Here is a 21,783-nt window from a genome sequence, read left to right as displayed (position 1 = left end):
TGAGCTGCGGATCCGTTGAAATATTTGAACTCCTGTGACTAGACCGTATGCGACCGACCGACTGCATGTGATGTATTCCAGTGTTGTCTAAGCAGGTCCATGTGGGTGAGATGAGAAATAGTCATTTATTTGGTTATTTTTGGTAAATCAAAGTATTTAAAAAAAAAAAAAAAAACATTTCTATTCTTAAATGCAAGTAATAATGTTTTGTTGTCTCCACATTCCCTCCAATATTTTAATGGTCTAAGAGTTTCTAGTATTCATTCATTTATTCAACCATGATGAACGCAAAGAGAATATAGACTCTTGATTTTATTTCGGACACTGCGAGAACAGCTTCTCCCATGGTGGATGTTAGAACTAAAAAATTCTGTGCGACTGCCACAAGGGGCGTAATCCGACAGTCGTGTCCAAATTTCGTGTGCAGTGGAAAGGCAGCTTAACGCATGACCCTGCGTTTCCGGTCTGACACATTCGAGTGCGTATAAATGGAAGTCTGTGGGGAGAAAAGTCAAGTGTGACCGCAAGAGCTCTCTACTTTTCATCTTCGTCATGAAGAGTCCCCCTTTCTGCCTCTACTCCTCTCCTTCTCTAATAGGGCAGCATAGTGGCCCAGGACTTAGCATTGTTGAATCACAGCAAGAACGCCGCTGCTTCGGCCCCTCTCCGAATCAGTCTGAGTTTCTGTGCAGAGTTCGTGTGGGGTTTGCTGGTTTCCTCCCAACGTCCAAAGACATGCATCATAAGTAAATTAGCTACTTCAAAATAGCATCTTAATGCAACTGTTAGTCGCATACATCTCAGCACGTACACAAGCAGGGCAGTTCTTGAGACTTGCCTGAGCTCAAACTCCCCACGCCCTTCAAAATGGGAGGAAACCCTAAGCTCAAGGATATTCTGAGCTCAGGGCTCTGTCCCGAGACAGCATGCCAAATACGCTTTATCAATCATCAGCTAAGTGTCAACTCTTTAAATATATTTTACATTGCAGCCTTTTGCAGTTTAACTAATTACAACGTTTCATATTATGATTCGATTAATCACACAGCCCTAATACAAAATGTGTGAGACCACTGAAATGTGTTATTAAAATTATCATAAAAGGGAACTGTTATTTAAGCCTTGTAGTCTTTAATGGCTGAAATTGCAATGTTCTCTGAAAAGACCATCGAATTTAAGCTTGTTTGCAAGGCTCAAACAATACTAAGTATGAATCACAACATCTAGCTGGGGATTATACAGCAAACTTTAAAAGTGGAGAAAACTGAAAAGATGTTCCACATTAGTCATTGTGAAGGAGAAATGTTCAGGGGAGGTAATCAGTGATCTGTTGTGTAGGACAGAAGACCAGAATCATGTGATTTGTACAGTAAACACCCTACCATGCACAGCTGAAAGCGGTTTATTGATTCAAACAAAGTGAATATGTTTTATGAAAAAAGAGACATGTGCTGACAATGATAAATGAGACATTCAGGATGACAAGCCGCCTTACAAAAAGCAAAACCTGTCAATTGTATATCCTTTATTTACCCAATGTTAAATTGATCAGTTATTCTGGTGTTCCCTAAGGTCAGCTGGTAAAACATTAAATACACAATCATATCGAGTTTAGTTGTAGATTTAGACCGTGTCAAATGTCATTAACACATGTCAGAGAATAAAGTCACCCTATTTTGGGGCTGAACTTTTAATTTTGTTTTGTTGAACACAAAATAATTATATAAAGAAGTCCTGGTAATTGACATTAGGAAATCAAATATGCAAGTCAATGGCTACCAATTTACAGCATAACTCAACAAAAAAGATTTTGGATAAGAGGGAGTAAATGCATGACTTCTATTTTTAGGTATTCATCGTTTATTGCGAATGTGTGATGCCATTTGCATGACTGATTGAAAACCAGAAGCATTCAATGTTTTTTTTTTTTTAGGAAAATCTAGTGATGTGACTTACATGCAGTCCTCTGCTCTATTTAAAATAATAATAATAATAATAATAGTAAAATGTTTATTTAACAATGGTCTCAACCTGGAGGGCCGTAGCTCTGCATACTTTAGCGTCAACCACCTCCAACTCACACCTGCCAAATAGATTTTAGCAGTCTTAACTGCCTTGATTAGTTGGATCAGCTGTGTTTGATTAGGGTTGGAGCGAAACTGCAGAGCTGCAGCCCTCCAGGAATTCAGTGTGAGACCCATGTTTTATTATATATTGACTTAACAGTAAATTGCAGCATCTGTGCAAACATTCCTATGATCAGATGCTTTCGTTACGCTGAGCAAAACTAAGTATCATCGGGTTATGTTTAGCATAGACATTTATTCCCATGTTAAAAATATTTATTTTTCGACGTCATTCCTGCACCGCCATTGTAAATATACTCTTACAATATACATCATTTTGCTCTTAGTTATAAAAAATTAACATTATCACTGATCAAATATTTACGCTCTCCAAAACAATTATTCAAATTCAAGATAATATTGTAAATGATCTATGAATAGACCTTTCTTAAAAGCTTGCACAATGCTGATAAAAGTATCGCAAGATCAATGATGTTGCTCAAGAAACAGTATCGTGTTTTGTTAAAATAGCAACTGCCCCAGAATGTGAACATGTCTTTGTGCTAAGTGGTTTTATGTATTTTGTTTGCTAAAGATCTTATCGAAGCCTATGTCTTGTGACCCTTATTTTCAATCTGCAAAAGCAGGGGGAAAAATAGTGGAGTTGGTTTAATGAGTCCATCAGCCTTTCAGAAATACTACATTAATAATGCAAAGATGCTGTTAGAACACGCACACACACACATGCTGGAAATACGCCTTCACCGTTCACTCTGTTTCTGGAAGAGAAAAAAGTTTCAATGCTCAAAACTCAATAATCAATCCAGGGTTTGAATGTTGACCTCAAGATCATATTTGCTATAGGGCACACTAAACATACATTAGTTATGATTCTGAGTGTTCTGTGTGGATGAGGTTTGCAATACTTGAATAAACTGGGTGTTATGACCCATTTCCACAATCTTGTTCAGTAAAGCACAATTCATAACACAACTATTGACATTTACCTTTAGTAAGCACAGCCGAAACAGATTCATGCCCACACAGACTTCTGGCAAAAGGAAAATGCCTGTAGGGGGTGCATAATGTGTACAATTACATCAAATTATTATTATGAAATTATTACAGAAGCTAAAGATCACCTCAGAGCTACATTTTATTTAAAATGCAGTGATTTCAGTGCACTTACCCCACACTCGACAGCAGTCTGGAGGTCTCTGCAGCTGTATTTTGGTCCGAGACTACAGGGGTCAGCCGTAATCACAGACTCCTTATCATCAGAAGGGCACAAATTTGCACTCTAGAGGGTCCAGAAAGCAGAAAAACAATTCAATTTAATAGTGAATCTTTAAAACGTTACAATCTTGTATAATCACTTGATGCTAAAGAGAATCCTCATGTTCATTTATACGGACGGCAATCAGGGCCAAAAGTTTTTTATAGCAACATGTGGAACTTGGATCAATGCACAGTTTGACAGCATGTACAGCAGATGACTATTTCAAAAAACATTAAAGGTTTTTTTGTTTTCTGACAATTTTTTTTTTAAAGTTGACAATGTCTGATCTTTAAAAACGTCAATATTTATGAAGCTTAATTTAATAGTATAGATAGTACGTCTCATTTTTGAATGAATCCAGCCCAACTCACAATTACATCACATATGCGTAAATACAGCACTATCATTGGCTGTCATATTTGTTAAGGCTTTATCAAACTGTATGTTAACACAATCCATATTGTTGAAAGAATTTTAGCCTAAACGGCCTTCCATAATGGATGAAATGTCTTTGAAAACAAAAAGGTATTTTGATTCTTAATTAATTAAATAAATTGTTTTAAAAAATTACTGTAATATATAAAATAAAAAAAGAAATTAGAGATGCATGTAAACTGTAAAAAAAAAAAAAAAAAAAAGTAGTTTGTACCTTGCAAGTGTCAAGCGCCCCCTGCTGTTTGCTCAGAAACAGACTGAGTTGTTTTCCATTACGCTCAATGTAAGTCTCGCACTGAAGAAAAAAAGAAGATGCAGAAATGGCTAAAAATTGACAGATTTACGACACTGAAAGGTGAATAATTCAAAGGCACAAGCTGATGGCTCACCTTTGGCATGGCGTTGGGGTTCAACTGGCAGACACTGTCCAGGAAAGAAGCAGCTTGGTGCTCAGTGGCATTGGAGCCCAGATGCATTTGAGTAAGAACCGCCAATGTAAGGCAGGAATCACAGTTAGAAAGTGCAAGAGCTGCCATTTAAAACAGAGATATGGGGTTGAGGAAATCCAATAATTAAAACTGTTAGTTCACCCAAAAAAATGAATATTATGCTATTAATTTCCTCCCTTGAAACCTTCATCTTTAATGCACAAATGATGATATTTTAGATGAAACCTGAGAGCTCCCGCATCCTCCCTAGACACCAAGGTTCCAAAGTCAACCTCAAAACAGACCATATCTCATCAGTTGTTCAATGGGAATGTTATAAATGTACAAAAATATTTTTGTGTGCACATAAAACAAAACAAATGACTTAATTCAAGTATTTTCTCAATGTCAGTAGGGAGTTCATGAACGCTCTCCCTATACTGACACAGAAGAGATTAAACTGTTAAATATAGTTTTTATTGTTGTTTTCTGTGCATAGAAATGTATTATTGTAGCTTAATAATATTTCAACTGAACTGAAGCCTCATGGTTTGTTTAAAGGATGCTTTTTGGTATTTCTTTGGATTTTGAACAAGTTGGAATTAAATCATATCTTAATTTGTATTTTAAATGACATGAGGATGTGACAGAGAGAAGTTAATAACAGAATATTTTTTTTTGATTCAACTAACACTTTAAAGTAGCATCAAATTGGGGGAAAAAATGTTTTTGTGAAATGATTCATCTCATTTAACGCCAAAGTCCGAACTCTTACTGTTGATCTGACGCTCAGATATTTCACATAGACGAAGCAGAGTGCAAATGAAGTTGGGAGAGGTGTTGTTCAGCAGCATGTCAACCAACATCTGGACGTATTTTCCAACCAACTTATTGCACTGTGGCTGAACCAGAGGAGGAAACTCCTTGCACAAACTCTCAAGCAGGACAGTTATGATGTTCTACAGGGGGATAAATAAAACAAGGATTTCACAATGGAATTTATTATGAACTCCAATTCAGCATGTGTCTTAATTATAGGAAAATAAATTCATATTTCTGAAGTTTGCATTCATCATTTATTAAGATTATTTGCTGCATTTGCCAGTGCAACGTGTATAATCAAGTACAATGTGTGGTGGAGTGTATCCCACAATGCAACGCTTTTGACTACCATTTTGAACAATGAACAATGTCAAAAATCCAATGATTGCATTAGCAACAATTTACTATGGTTCAAAAAATTTATTGATGCCTTTATAGTTAACAAAATTAGGATAATAATGAACTTTGATATATTATGCTTAGGTGAAAATACAATTTAATGTTTTTGGACACTTTGTTGCATGTTAATCATAATTAAATAAAAATGCATTACAGTTTACAGTTTTTATATGAAATGACTTTTATAGAGCTACTTTTTACCCAATTATAGGATCTATTTTATATGTAATTTCATAATTTCTTAAAATATTAAACATTATTTAAGAATGCACTGACAATAATGGCTAATTTAATTGCAATTACAAGTTTGTGATGTTAAATTCCTATTTAATATATTTCAAATCTATTTTAGATTCTATTTACTATTTAAATGTAATAACAAATCTCAGCCATTAGTGTGTTTTATAAGTGTACTGCCTTAAGACAAGAACGATTATTAGAGCAAAATGAATGTAAATTTTGTTTGTATGTGATGGAGGGATTTCTGGTGTTGTTTTGTGTTTGTAGTGTGAACACCTGCTATAAGTTTATATTTGACATATACACATATTCACCTACACACACACACACACACACACACACACACACACACACACACACACACACACACACACACACAYATATATATATATATATATATATATATATATTTATATATATATATATATATATATATATATATATATATATATATATATATAACATAAATATATACATTCAGTTGAAGTCAGAATTATTAGCCTTCCTTTGAATTTCTTTTTTTTTTTTTTCAAATATTTCCAAATGATGTATAACAGGGCAAATAATTTTTCACAGTACACCTGATAATATTTTTTCTTCTGGAGGAAGTCTTATTTGTTTTATTTCGCCTAAAATATATCAGTTTTATTTATTTAAACAATTTTAAGGTCAAACTTATAATCCCTTTTAAACTATATTTGTTGTCTGAAATTCTACAGAACAAACCATTGTTATACAATAACTTGCCTAATTCCTCTAACCTGCCTAGTTAACCTAATTAACCTAGATAAACATTTAAATGTCTCTTTAAGCTGTAAAGAAGTGTCTTAAAACTACTTAGTAAAATATTATTTACTGTCATCATGGCAAATATAAAATAAATCAGTTATTAGAAATGAGTCATTAAAACTATTATGATTAATGTGTTGAAAAAATCTTCTCTAAACAGAAATTGGTGGGGGAAATAAACAGGGGGGCTAATAATTCTGACTTCAATATATATATATATATATATATATATATATATATATATATATATATATATATATATATATATATATATATATACACACACACACACACACACACACACATACAGTATATATACATATATACATATACACATAAACAGCAGCCTACAATAAGCCTGTTGAATAAGATGTTTATAACTTGTGTAATGTGATTGTGAATTTCACCTGAGTCCTCTCTTTGGGGAACAGAAAGCCAAGTGTGCTGACGATGTATGTGCAAACAGAGCACTGGACAGACGACTCCATCTGTGTTAGAGAGCAGGAAAACACAGCCAGTTGTATGGCAAGCCGTTTAAACATTTAATTTAACATGCTAATGTCTTTTTTTCTAATTTTAAATTTTCTAATTTTTAGATAATTGTATTGACTTAAGTAATATTTTACATCAACTAATCTACTCTTTTTAGTACTGGGTTTAAGCCATTCGTGATAAAGTGGCAAATTATCCCAAATGGAGCTAGAAATATAGTGTTACATTGAAATATCATTGTTTCAGGCACTGCAAGCGAAAAATACCAGCCAGAATAGAGAGAAGTTTTACAACTATTCTTTGTTTTCCTGTAACAAGTTTGTGCAACTATTATGTTTGTAAATTCAGATAATTTCAGTAACAATAACTATAATTATCCATTTTAATAATACAATTTTTTTTTGTTTAAATCTGTGCTTGGTTTTATGCATAAAATAATCTATTCATCTCATAAATCATGACACGGTGCTTTCTAGTACCTGAAGAATAAGCACTAGTGTCTAAAAAAAACACAAGTAGATAATAAATAAACCGTAGTACTTAATAGAAAGGATACTAGTATCTAAAAGTAAGTACTAGCATTAACGTGGTGACTCTCGATCACAAAGTCTTAAACTATAATTGTTTTTGTGCTAATCTAAATGTATGCATTGTTTAAAGTTGATTAAATGTGCTTTTGGTGACATGGTGGCTTAGTGGTTAGCACTGCAAGAAGGTTGCTGGTTCAAGTCCCAGCTGGGTCAGTTGACAGTTCTATGTGGAGTTTGCAAGTTCTCACCATGTTAGTGTGAGTTTCCTCTGGTTGCTCCGGTAACCCCCACAGTTCAAAGACATGTGCTATAGGTGAATTGAATAAACTGAATTGACCATAGTGTATGTGTGTAAATGAGTTTGTATGGATGTTTCCCAGTGCTGGGTTGTGGCTGGAAGGGCATCTGTTGTGTAAAACATATGCTGGATAAGTTGGCGGTTCATTCCGCTGTGGCGACCCCTGATGAATAAAGGGACTAAGCCGAAGGAAATGAATGAACGAATAAATGAGCTTCATGGATAAAAAACTTTAGGAGGACTATATGCAGCGGAAATCTGTAATCTGAGGGTTCAAACAAACCTACATGTTGAGAAAATTCTATGGATCAAAATCAATGCCAAAAGTATTGAAATAAAAAGCTTGTCAAATAATACCAACTGGAAAAATTATGTATGATGCATTGGAATTAACAAGTGATTGCATTTTAATGACATTACCAGGGTTTTTCCCGAAACGTAACATAGCTGTTTATTTAAGCTGTGAATATTTCAACTAAAAATATTTCACACACATTTCATACTTAAATTCAATACTTCATAATTCACCTTCCAGAATTCACTTCCAAAATATTCAGCTCTGTTTAAAAACATTATGTATATTATTCAAAAGGCAATTCAATGCATTATATTTTTCAGTTGGTGTTATTCGACAAGCTTTTTATTTTAATACTTTTGGCATTGATTTTGTTCCATACAATTCCTTTTAAAGTTTTCCAAATTAAGTTCTTTGGGGTGTAAATTACTAATTAAAATTTTTATTTAGATATGTTTATGGTAGAAAATTTACAAAATCTCTTTGTGGAACAGGATTTTTATTAATAATCAATTTATTTTTGGAATACATTTTTTTTTGTCTATAGACCATTTCAATGTGGTGATGTCATTGGCCCATGAACGTTTCCTGCTTGTTATTAAACTATTTCATAATGTAACAAGAGCCAAATCAATCATAACCTAATGTTAAACAACTATCACAACATTATTTATCAATATGTGGCTCTTTTTTGGGTTCTGGGAAGCTGTAGAACTTAAAACTGTAAAACAGGAAATACGTTGGGACGATTGTTTTAGTTTACATCTCTCAAAATGGTCAATACAATGACAAAAATATGCTAGTGCAGCATCAGTTTTGTGTTCAAGGGACATAAATGTTAAAACGGCTTGCCATATCAGTAACACAAACAAAACGGACAAAAACAACACATAAACTACTTCCTGTAAATGTTACCTGCATAGGTGGCATTGTTCCAGTCTTCGACATGTGATTAAGCAGAAGGTCTTTAATCTTGCCACTATCACGGCCACCACACAGTCCAAGATAAGTACAGATTTCAGAGGGATTCTACGGTGAGAGATTGATGAGAAATGCTTCAGATTTAATAATGCATCAATAGTTGTATGTTAGCGTTCAATCCCATATGCAGTTACTGCAGCACTTAAACTAAACACTATTATATATATATATATATATATATATATATATATATATATATATATATATATATATATGTGTGTGTGTGTGTGTGTGTGTGTGTGTGTGTGTGTGTGTGTGTGTGTGTGTGTGTGTGTGTGTGTGTATATATATATATATATATATATATATATATGTGTGTGTGTGTGTGTGTGTGTGTGTGTGTGTGTGTGTGTGTGTGTGTGTATATATATATATATATATATATATGTGTGTGTGTGTGTGTGTGTGTGTGTGTGTGTGTGTGTGTGTGTGTGTGTGTGTGTGTGTGTGTGTGTGTGTGTATATATATATATATATATATATATATATATATATATATATATAATGCATGGTCTAGTTTAAATATATGTTTGCAAACTTTTTACCATGAAGTTGGTGATGAAGGTCATGGCCAGAGGAAGAAGCTTGTCCACTTGATTGTGGCAGATTGGAGCAAATTTGGGAGGCAAACTATCACACGCTTGATCAAAGGTAGCAATTAATCTGGCCTATTAAATAAGGGGAAATAATACGTTGAAGCTATGATAAAAATACAAATACCAAGACAAGTCAAGCAGTACAATCAATGATTACTTCTGTTCCCCAAATGAAAAAAAAGGTTAGTTCTGAGAAAAGCTTTTGTATCATTTGTTTACAGATGCCATGTGGTTTGATGTCTAAAGTAATGCCTATTTGGTCCATTTTAAAATGAAATTTCTAAAATGAGGCGCAAGACCATATGCATGCCAACATGATTTGGTGAGCAGAAAATACAAAACAAAAAATTTATAAGAATTTAAAACAATATAACTTTTTGGCAAATATAGGTTAATTGATGTTTTTTTTTCATATAATTTGAAAAAAATATAATATATATATTCATATAGTTTGGGCATTTTCATATAATTTGCTTATGGCAAACTGATGGTAAGCTTTAGAGGTAGGTCAGCCGATTCGAATGTTATCACTCACTCAATTAAATGGGCATTATCAATGGTTATCAGATGCTAGGTATGGGTCACTACTAGGGGCCTTCTGCTCCTACTATTAGGCTCAGAAGGCTGTTATCATCCATCCACATGGTTAAGCAGCTTTAGATCACATATGGCTGTGACCAGAAGTTAACAGAAATTATTTATATTATTTATAAAATTTTCCTTTAATTGGATTTTTTTATATTCAAAATGAATGAATGAATGTATTTTATTAGTCTCACTACCCCAACACTACAACCAACCGTCACAGTAATGTAAAAACAGATCTGGATCTGGAGTATTTGCTATTATTATATTTGATTAATCATTTAGATAGATGATAACAGCCTTCTGAGCCTACCCTACTAGCCCATATCTATCAGCTGATAACGTCTGATACGCTCATTCAATCGAGTGATAACATTCGAAGTCGGTGCGCTGGTATTTACAAATTTTTTTCCTCAAAATTGTACACTCTTAAATGGTCTGTAAAATACATTTTAATGTACTGTTTTTAATCACTGATTAAAGTGATTAGTTGACCCAAAATGTGAGTAATCAGTTGTTTTAAAGCGATTATCTGACTTCACTTTAAAAAAGTGAGTAAACCTGTTGCCTTAAAAAGTATTTAGTAAATGAATATTGTGCATATTTAAAAAAATCAAGTCAACTTAAAAACTGGTTAACTCTCTTTTCAAGACAAGTCAACTTGTCGCTTTAAAGGTAGCAGGTTTACTCACTTTGGCTCAAGTATAGTAACCAGTTGCTTTTTAGAACATTGGCATATTTTCAATTAAAATATGTTGAATTATATTATATTATATTTTTAATTCATTCATTTTCTTGTCGGCTTAGTCCCTTTTTAAATCCGGGGTCGCCACAGCGGAATGAACCACCAATTTATCCAGCAAGTTTTTACGCAGCGGATGCCCTTCCAGCTGCAACCCATCTCTGGGAAATATCCACACACACATTCACACACACACACTCATACACTACAAACAATTTAGCCTACCCAATTCACCTGTACCGCATGTCTGTGGGGGAAACTGGAACACCCGGAGGAAACCCATGCAAACGCAGGGAGAACATGCAAACTCCACACAGACATGCCAACTGAGCCAAGGCTCAAACCAGCGACCCAGCGACCTTCTTGCTGTGAAGCGACAGCACTACCTACTGTATTATATTATATTATATTATATTATATTATATTATATTATATTATATTATATTATATTATATTATATTATTTTATATTATATTATATTATTTTGTATTATATTATATTGTATTATATTATATTATATTATATTGTATTGTATTATATTATATTATATTATATTATATTGTATTGTATTATATTATATTATATTATATTATATTATATTATATTATATTATATTATATTATATTATATTATATTATATTATATTATATTATATTATGTTGTATTGTATTATATTATATTTTATTGTATTATATTTTATTGTATTGTATTATATTATATTATATTATATTATATTATGTTGTATTGTATTATATTATATTTTATTGTATTATATTTTATTATATTTTATTGTATTGTATTATATTATATTATATTATATTATATTTTATTGTATTGTGTTGTATTATATTATATTATATTATATTATATTATATTATATTATATTGTATTGTATTATATTATATTATATTATATTATATTATATTATATTGTATTGTATTGTATTATATTATATTATATTATATTATATTATATTATATTATGTTGTATTGTATTATATTATATTTTATTGTATTGTATTATATTATATTATATTATATTATATTATGTTGTATTGTATTATATTATATTTTATTGTATTATATTTTATTATATTTTATTGTATTGTATTATATTATATTATATTATATTATATTTTATTGTATTGTGTTGTATTATATTATATTATATTATATTATATTATATTATATTATATTGTATTGTATTATATTATATTATATTATATTATATTATATTATATTGTATTGTATTGTATTATATTATATTATATTATATTATATTATATTATATTATGTTGTATTGTATTATATTATATTTTATTGTATTATATTTTATTATATTTTATTGTATTGTATTATATTATATTATATTATATTATATTATATTATATTATATTATTTTGTATTATATTATATTGTATTATATTATATTATATTATATTGTATTGTATTATATTATATTATATTGTATTGTATTATATTATATTATATTGTATTGTATTGTATTGTATTATATTATATTATAATATATTATATTATGTTGTATTGTATTATATTATATTTTATTGTATTATATTTTATTGTATTGTATTATATTATATTATATTATATTATGTTGTATTGTATTATATTATATTTTATTGTATTATATTTTATTATATTTTATTGTATTGTATTATATTATATTATATTATATTATATTTTATTGTATTGTGTTGTATTATATTATATTATATTATATTATATTATATTATATTATATTACATTATATTATATTATGTTGTATTGTATTATATTTTATTATATTGTATTGTATTGTATTATATTATATTATATTATATTATATTATATTATATTATGTTGTATTGTATTATATTATATTGTATTGTATTGTATTGTATTGTATTGTATTGTATTGTATTGTATTATATTATATTATATTATGTTGTATTGTATTATATTATATTGTATTATATTATATTATATTGTATTGTATTGTATTGTATTATATTATATTATATTATATTATATTATATTATATTATATTATATTGTATTGTATTGTATTGTATTATATTATATTATATTATATTATATTATATTATATTATATTATATTATATTATATTATATTATATTATAATTTATATATATAATATTATATATTGAATAGTGTTGTGCTCTAAATTTAAAGTAGATTTAAATTCTGTCTAGACTTTACTAATTTTTGTATAATTTTTTAAATTTCATATTTATAAAAGTCATACGACCAAATTAAATTGACAAAATAAAGTCAAACAAGTTTTTAAAGACTTTATAGCCAAATTAAATTTTAAGTAACAACTACCATAAAAATGACAGTTTCAGAATAGTTTCAGCCGCTTCGGTTGTATTGTTACAAATCAAAGTTAGGTGAAATATGAACAAACCCATGTGAACAAGTGTTTTTTTAACACTAAAGTAACTGCATTCATTTCATCAATATTTAGCATCACTTAAAGATTATAAAAGCCTCATCTTCTTTTTTTAACTATTATTATTTATACACTGGGTCATTTAAACCTAAATTTTGATTTCAGTTTGCTTTAAAATTTAGTTAAAAGATAATATATTTAATATTTCACCTAATTAAAAATATTTTACATAAATGTGGGTTGAAATAGCATTTTTTATAGCGTATGCAGACATTAATTGTGTTAATTAAAAAAAAATCCCACTTGTTCCTATTGAGCTTAAAACAGGACGGATTAAACGGATAAAATTTCAGGTTTATTCATTCTAGCTGTAAACAAAGCTTATTTTATATATGAAACGGATGTATTAGTATCAATACCAGTTATTTTGAAAGAGGATATTTGAGCAAGACGATGGTAAAATTGTCAGGTGAGAAACCCACACACCAAACTCACCACGTTTGTGTGACAGAAGTCAAAAAAGTGGCACTATGAAAAGATTCAAAGCAACCCATTTCTGCTTTTCAGAACAAGTTCCTCATTTATTTGAAATCTACTTTAAAACATACTGAAAATAAATCATGCAAATCTGAGAGATAAAAGTATTTGCAATCATTTCAAGACTTCCTCTTTTTTAAAAAGCTTTAAATGTTGATTGTAATTTTTTTTTCCGTGTTAGAAAGCAACGCTCTCACCTTATTCTGTTTCTCCTAGATGAAGGTAAAACACTGAGACATCAGTCAAGAGACCATGTACTAAATTCATTATAACATCTGTCTGGATATATATGTACTGTTAATGATTTTAGTAAATTAAACAGTATTTACTGTAAATATAATATGATCTGTATTTTACTATAGGGCAGCTATACTGAATGTTACTGTATTTGGAAAATATGTGTTACTGTGTTATGAAAATAACTATACATTGTACAGTAAAGAAATACAATACTGTAAATTGAGTATGATGAATGGTGCTGTAAATGTTAATACAGTTTTCTTGCTGATTTACAGTAAGTTACTGGGAAACTGCCTGTAAGTTACTGTGGATTCTACAGGAAATTCTTAACAGTGTGTGTACACTATTAAGGTGGTTTCAACATGCGTAAAAATTATACCTAAAGGCCATATAATAGGTGGTTGGTAAAATATTAAATACATTATGCCTATGGAGAGTTCTCATAAACCACATTTACAAGTGTGTGTGCGCCTGATCATACCTGGAAATCAAGATTGGAAACAAGGTCTTTCAGGAGCTCAAAAATCTGAGTGCAGTCCAGACACATGTCACCTGTCTGAAGCATAAAACATATTAACAGTTTTACAGTTCACAGCACAAGACCTACAGTTCACTGCCATATATGATTTAAGTTTAACCTTATCAGATACTTCATCTTAAGGGTGCAGAAATGGAGAAGTGAGACTTAAGCGGTCTCCTAAATGCTTGTGGATGGTGTATTTCAGGTGATGTGTGAAGGAGTTTAAGGATATGAAAACGACAACTTCTATTTTCTCTTATCAGTTCCAGGCATCTGTATTATAAATTAACATAAACATTGCACGAAACATTTAACAAAATTATTTTATTGACTTTTTAGCAGTTTGAAATGATTTAGTTTGTTTGTGTGAACTTAGACACAAAAGCAAGTGTATTTTCAGTGATAATATAGACTTATTTCTATATAGTTGAAGGCAAATTTATTAGCTCTCTGGTGAAATTTTAATTCTGTTTCAAATATGAGCAGAGAAAGATATTTCATTTCTTTCTTTCTGGCTTAGTCCCTTTATTCATCAGGGGTTGCCACAGCAGAATGAACCGCCAATTTATCCACCATGTGTTTTATGCAGCAGATGCCCTTCCAGCCACAACCCAGCACTGGAAAACACCAAAGCAAGGTATTATCTATACCAGTATATTTATTTTTTTTCTTTTGGAGAAAGTCTTTTCTCCTTTGATTTGACTTAAATAAAGGCAGTTTAATTTTTTTTTTTTATAATATTACCTGTTTGTTCAATTTTTCAAACTACTAAAGATGTCAATAAAAATTGGCTAAACACAAAAAAATGCTGGGTTTCACACAATTCATTCCTGTTGTCCCAACACAATTGATTAAATTAACTCAACACAATAAAGTGGATTAAACATTAAAAAATTAAATTGTGCCCTCCAAAAAAAACTCAAGACTATTTTAAATAAGTAGTTGAAGCAGCAAAAATAATTTTTTTAAGTGAACTGTAGCTTTCAAATGTTACCATCAGAAGTTGATGTAGCAGAAATCAAGGTGCCACAATGCAATCCAAACAAACACTGTCTGAATCACTTATAAAAGTTCAGCCAGTGGTGAAATGCAGACAGCCAGGCTTGAGTCACCTTTTGTTTAATTTATGTATGCACTAAAAACATAACAAAAACAAAATGCCAAGCATATAGCATTCCTCAACTCACCACAGTGTCATCTACACCCTTCAGGACATTCTTCAAGCCTGCCGCATCAACAGACCTTGTTTGGACTGTCATAAAAAATAAAAACACTTTTTCAGAAGCCTACAATGGACTTTCATTCCAGATGTTTTCCTTCTACAAAATATGTTTACAAAGAAAAGTAAAATATATCAAACACCAATTACGGGCAACCCAAACTTCCAACGTCATTCAGTGTCAGAGATAGACGTCAAATGGAAACAATATATGTATTCTGACCTGGAATTATTAAAATAGATATAAATCTTTCAGAAATGTTATGATTATGATAATGTATTACTATAATAATGTAATCATTCAGATTTAAATGCTTTCTTTTTTTCTTGATCTACTATTAAATTAGGTTAATCAAAATCAATCAAACTTCAGTTTATAACAATAAAATTCCTTACACTTTCCTTACACTACTATTTCCTTACACTACTACTTCATCCATATTTGTAATTCAGTACCACCAAACAATCATTCTAGTTAAAAAAAACTCCACTATAAATGAGTGTGCAGATTTACACAGAATACATCGATATCATCCTAACATTTGATTTACCTGAACCCAGAAAACCCAGCAGGGCGGTGAGGAAGAGCAGCTCTAGTTTGAAGGCGGTCATGTTTTCAGTTGCTTCAAGTAAAAGAACTAATGTAAAAATCGCACTATTGGCCCTGTATATAGTGACAGGACGGTTCAGCTCAAAGAGGAACTACCCTTTATATCTGACGCCCTGAGAGCTCCAGCCAGATGCGATAACACAGACGCTTCACTGTGCCCATGAGAAGGCAAATAATGTTGCTTAATCACATTATTTGACATATAAAGGCAGGTAAAACCAATATTTGTAATTTTCAAGACCATTCATTGTAAAACACCTGCTGAATGGGGAACATTTTTTCATTTCTTAAACTGACGGAAGGACCTGAAACATATCTAAAGACCTGGAAATGTGATCATTTGACTAAACACCCAAAATACCTATGCAAATACATAGCAACACACTAAACACTGTTCAGAAACTATGGAAATGACCTGGCAACTACACACATATTTTGTGCACACACATACAAACACACACGCACACACACACACACACGCACACACACGCACACACACTTACACTAGTACAGCTATGTTTATGAGGACTTCCCATAGATGAACCAATTTTTATGCTTTACATATTATATATTCTAACCCTCTGCTAAAATCAACTTAGAGCATTTGAACCCATTGGGGCCCGACTTTTTTATGCCCCAGCTAGCACGCATATTAGGCTTCTAGCCTGCTTTGTAAAAAAACTTCTAAAAAAGTTTAATGAGATCGAATGCATGCGGTCCAAAAGTGATGCCTTGCACATAGAGATTTACAGCCACATGCAATGGAGAACATAAAGAGAAATATTGCCTGTGGTGAACTTAAAACCGTGAAATATGCAAGAGGAAAGGCAAACTTCTGGTCAACCTTTCAAATAGTGACAACTTTAATGGATGGGCCAACTGGTTGAGTACTGGCCAACTGAGCCACATACCGACATCGTCACCTTAAAGGGCACCTATGATAAAAAAATCTACTTTTCAAGCTGTTTGGATAGACGTGTGTGAGTATAGTGTATAGACCATCATATTGGGGTGATGTAAACACACCCAGTCCTTTATTTTCAATTTAACAACATAAAAACGGTGGACCAATTGGAGCGGTTTTCAGAGTGACCGAAACTTAATGTAGGAGTACGGTGCCCCCGCCCAGCAATGTTGATTGACAGGCGCGTCATCATATCCTCAGTTTGTTGATTCACGTCCGCCAATTTCAGCGAGAGTCAAAGCGAAATCGCTAAAGGAACACCCTTGCTCTATTTTTAGATGTAAGGCTTAATGGGCTCAACACAAGATCAATATTATCCACATTATCACTCTAATCAGAATTATTGGTTGTATCTTTAGGTAGGTTTGCAAACAAGTGTACTTTCATTGCGTCTACCTTAAACTTCAGCTGTTTGCATTTCTCGAGGTCACAGAAGCTCCCTGTGGTCTTAACTAGATGTAGCTGGAAAAGTGCAAGCGTGTTGCTTCATGTGTGTGTCTCTCCATTGTAAATAATATAATGAACTTGGCTGCTGGTAGCACACCAGAAGCGCTGACGCAGCGCCATGCATTTTGGAGTTCTGGGCGTGGGTTTCTGTCAGGGTACACACAATGGCGCTTCAAGCCGGCGGCTGGGTGCCGCGGACAGCCGCCGTTGTGTTTACCCTGATGGAGGCCTGTTTTTGGAGTTTTAGAATGCAGGGCGCGACGATTCGGGACACTTCATGTTCCGAGAGTGTCTGGTGTGCCGTATCGCTGCGCATCCGGTGCCTCAGTCAAAGTTAATTCAGTGTGCATGGTTATTAGTCTTGGTGTACAAGCTCGGCAATTTAAACTAGCACACAGTTGTCTGTAAACCTACAGAAAGACACAGATGATTTTGTACTCTCTGCTTGGACTGTGTCCGAGTCGTACATGTATGGCTGAATTCTGATCCGCTCTGTGTTGCAAACACAGAGCGGATGACCTCTTGGCTCCGCCCCTTGTTATGTTGGGCGGGAAGCCGAAACTAACTTTCATGTGAAGCAACACGCCCCTAAAACAGCAAACTATGTAAACTCCCACAACATGACACTTTTGAACACATTATAACAAAAACATCTGAACTGTGTTTTGAACTGAACCTAAACTGGCACACTCAGAAGAACCATAATACTAATATTAAATCATAAAAAAGGGGTAAACTCTGCCCTTTTAAAAACGAAAACTTACATTTAAAAAAACAAACAAAAAAATCTCCAAAAATTTCTTTAAATTATTCAGATAAAAAAGAAACGAAAAAAACATCTAATTTCTATTAAATTCAAATCAGGTCTTTATTAATGGCTATAACTGTACAAGCTGTTTGGCGAAAAAAAGAAGGGCTTCGAGTCGGACTTTTTGCCAAATTTTTGCCAAGTTGTAAGGACAAGGGCAGGGCTAAAGTTTGTGCGTCTCAGGCCAAAGCTGGACTAGGGCTTAGATTTAAATCACGGACAGGGCTCTAAAATCAACCCTCATGCAATTTAACATTTTCAAAATCCTTAATTTTTTGTGATTTTTGTGCCGTTTCCCCATTGGGATAATTTCAGAGCTTATATTTTATTTATCTGTTGCTATACTTTTGGGAACATTTGGTCTCCATATGGTAAGGAGTAGGTGTGCAAACACATGCATACATGACACACTACTTTGTTTTTTTTTTCTAGGAAAACAAAACTTCAAACTAATCAACTCCAGGGTCATACCATGTCAACCACATACGTCACTATGCAAATAAAGTGTATCAGATATTTTTATTGACAACTTCCTCAGACATTTCCTTATTGAACTCTTATTCCTTATTGAATGCCCAGCTAAAATGTTAATCTTGGTTCGAAAATGGGAAGAAGCATTTTATAGGCCTGACACAATTATCATTATATCGAGTTATCGTGCAACACTTGAACACCACCTCAATCATTTTTGGTGTTTCAATATATATATATACAAATTCACAAATAAAAGTAAAGCCATTTTACAAAGACATTTACATCATGATCATGACAGGCCATTTTACAAAGTGTTTTAGAATGCCAAAATTGCACTGAACTCCTGAAAGTTCCCATGCATGCCTGTAACTTTTTTAAACAGTAAAGAATTACTGTTTTCTCAATATCCTTTTTAATCTGGTGTTATTAATAAACCTTTTTGTATGGTTTAATATTTTTCTAATGTTAGAAGAGGTAATACATTTTCAAATGTCAGTCATGCACAGTATGATATATAGTGAAGTTCTTCACTTTGTTAAAACAATTAAAACAATTGCTTCCATCAGTTCTTCACTTTGTTAAAACAATTGATGCAATTGCAATCGCCATTGAACACTGAGATGCATATATATATATATATATTTAAAGTTTATAAACCAGAATCTAAAAGTCCCTAAAAGCACCACTAATGGTTTATACTGTCATTTTATAACTTTATATATATATATATATATATATATATATATATATATATATATATATATATATATATATATATATATATATATATATATATATATATATATATATATWTATATATATATATATATATATATATATATATATATATATATATATATATATATAATTATTTATATATATATATATATATATATTTATTTATATATATATTTTTTTGTAATTTTACCAATTTTTACTAAGTTTTTGCAAAGGCATCATACTCTTTGTACATTATATTTTCAATTTAATTTATTGTTATATTTGACAGGAACAATGAACAGTCAAAAACAGCCCTGGAAGCCCTGGAGCTACAGGGTTAAATTTAATCGGAATAATATTAATAATACAATTCATGACAACCATGGACATTCCTAGGCATTCACTTTTTATCAATGATTTGCCGATCCTATCGCAACAGGAAATTTAATAATACTGATCTTTGCCTATCCATAGTAACCGATAGAGTAGGACATCTATTGACAAACTTGACTATGCAAGTTCCCGCTGAAATTTGGATTAAGCCAGAGTTTTAACACAACATTTAACATTATAAGAAAGACCTGCAATTTCGCCGCAAAAAATAAAATAAAAGCCTTCCAACAATAGCGATTGCATAGCAGAGATTATTTTCACCAATAGAGGGCGCTCATAGATACACGAATGACACAACTAAGTTACTGTCTTAAGTAATTGAAGTAAATACGAAAGGTGTGTTGTAGAATAAGGTCTGGTGTAAAGCTTACACAAGTTTTTCTTTTACTTACCATAGAACATGGTGGTGCTCTCTAATACAATGCTTTCTGTATTCATTTAAAAATAGTACTGCCAATAAAACTAGATTTTTTCCATAATGCAAATGTCTCTTAAATACAAGTAATCAACATTATATTAATAGCTTTCATGTTGTTATTGTCACAACTTAAAAGTTAACAGCTGACCTTGCTAGCAAGCTAACCCATTGCAATATTGCACGTTCCACAATTGGACAGAGTTGCCATTTGGTAACACATACATTTGATCCACTTGCAAAAAACTAATTTGATAAAAACTTTTTTGAGCTGTGAAAATGTCATCATAACTCACTAGAGGTGATGTTTCAGATGTTTTTGTGGATCCGATATAATTTGATCCTTTGTTTTTATTGACGTCTACATTTGCATTTAGCAACTACTCACAATAAATGCAAGTCTGTCAGAAATCACAGCATGTTATGTGACTTAACCAAAGCACATCATTGGCTACTCTAAGGTCTTCTCTTTCCAACATCAACAACAACAACAAAAAATAATGTTGGTCTTTAAGAAACAGTGGCATGGAAATGAAAATATGTATCACGTTGCCATATGGTGACGCCGTGCAGTAGAGGGTTAAATGTCTGTTTAGCAGCAATATCAACAGATATTAAGCAGACAGTCTACTACTCAAATGACCATTAAAAAAAAGTGTTATCAAGATGATTCCTATCTATTTGTTAAGGAAACATCTTATCAAAAGAAGTGAAATAGCCTTTATGGTAAAAAACAAAACATTTTTTGTTAATGTTTGGGTGATTGGGACACAGCCTTTGATTGACTGAGACACCATTAATATTGATTCAGGCTATCATCATCTTCATCACTAGCTGTGGCTTATCTGGCCCAGGTTACAAAGGCAGGAGAGATCCCCAGATTTCCCTCTCCCCCCAGACACTTCCTCCAGCTCCTCTGGAGGGATCCTGAGGCATTCCCAAAGAAGACAAGAGACAGTCCATCCAATGTGTCCTGGGTTTTCCTTTAGGCCTACCCCTGTTGACAAGCCCTGAACACCTATGGTAGGTGTCTAAGGTAGTTTTTTCC

The 21,783-nt window shown here is 31.8% G+C and overlaps 1 protein-coding gene across 2 annotated transcripts; it reads right to left on the bottom strand.

Annotated features, from left to right (window-relative positions):
• Nucleotides 1–1,386: 1,386 nt before the first annotated feature.
• On the bottom strand, nt 1,387–16,642 carry sftpba (surfactant protein Ba). Of its 2 annotated transcripts, XM_073914421.1 has the most exons (13): nt 16,456–16,610; nt 15,873–15,937; nt 14,647–14,721; nt 14,123–14,137; nt 9,600–9,722; nt 8,989–9,102; nt 6,866–6,946; nt 4,984–5,167; nt 4,170–4,309; nt 3,995–4,075; nt 3,256–3,366; nt 3,074–3,135; nt 1,387–2,845 (listed from the first exon to the last, which is right to left on the bottom strand). In XM_073914421.1, exons 1-12 carry the CDS (start codon nt 16,514–16,516, stop codon nt 3,100–3,102), a joined length of 1,086 nt encoding a protein of 361 aa, XP_073770522.1. In that variant the 5' UTR covers nt 16,517–16,610; the 3' UTR covers nt 1,387–2,845; nt 3,074–3,099. The 2 variants fall into 2 exon arrangements, with proteins under 2 accessions (XP_073770522.1, XP_073770523.1); XM_073914422.1 differs by lacking the exon at nt 14,123–14,137 and having other exon boundaries at nt 16,456–16,642.
• Between the last annotated feature and the right edge of the window lie 5,141 nt (nt 16,643–21,783).

Source organism: Danio rerio, chromosome 10 (assembly GCF_049306965.1).
Source record: "Danio rerio strain Tuebingen ecotype United States chromosome 10, GRCz12tu, whole genome shotgun sequence".
In the NCBI taxonomy this organism is placed as follows: Eukaryota; Metazoa; Chordata; class Actinopteri; order Cypriniformes; family Danionidae; genus Danio; species Danio rerio.
This window is presented reverse-complemented; position numbering and strand designations above follow the sequence as displayed.

Bases quoted from the DNA above. Each gene is read 5' to 3' on its own strand.
- sftpba (XM_073914421.1), bottom strand. From the start codon at position 16,516: ATGACCGCCTTCAAACTAGAGCTGCTCTTCCTCACCGCCCTGCTGGGT. The intron at 6,947-8,988 runs GTAACATTTACA...TCTCTAACACAG, and splicing joins GAACAATGCCACCTATGCAG to ATGGAGTCGTCTGTCCAGTG. The intron at 3,136-3,255 runs GTAAGTGCACTG...CACCCCCTACAG, and splicing joins AGACTGCTGTCGAGTGTGGG to GCATTTTCCTTTTGCCAGAA.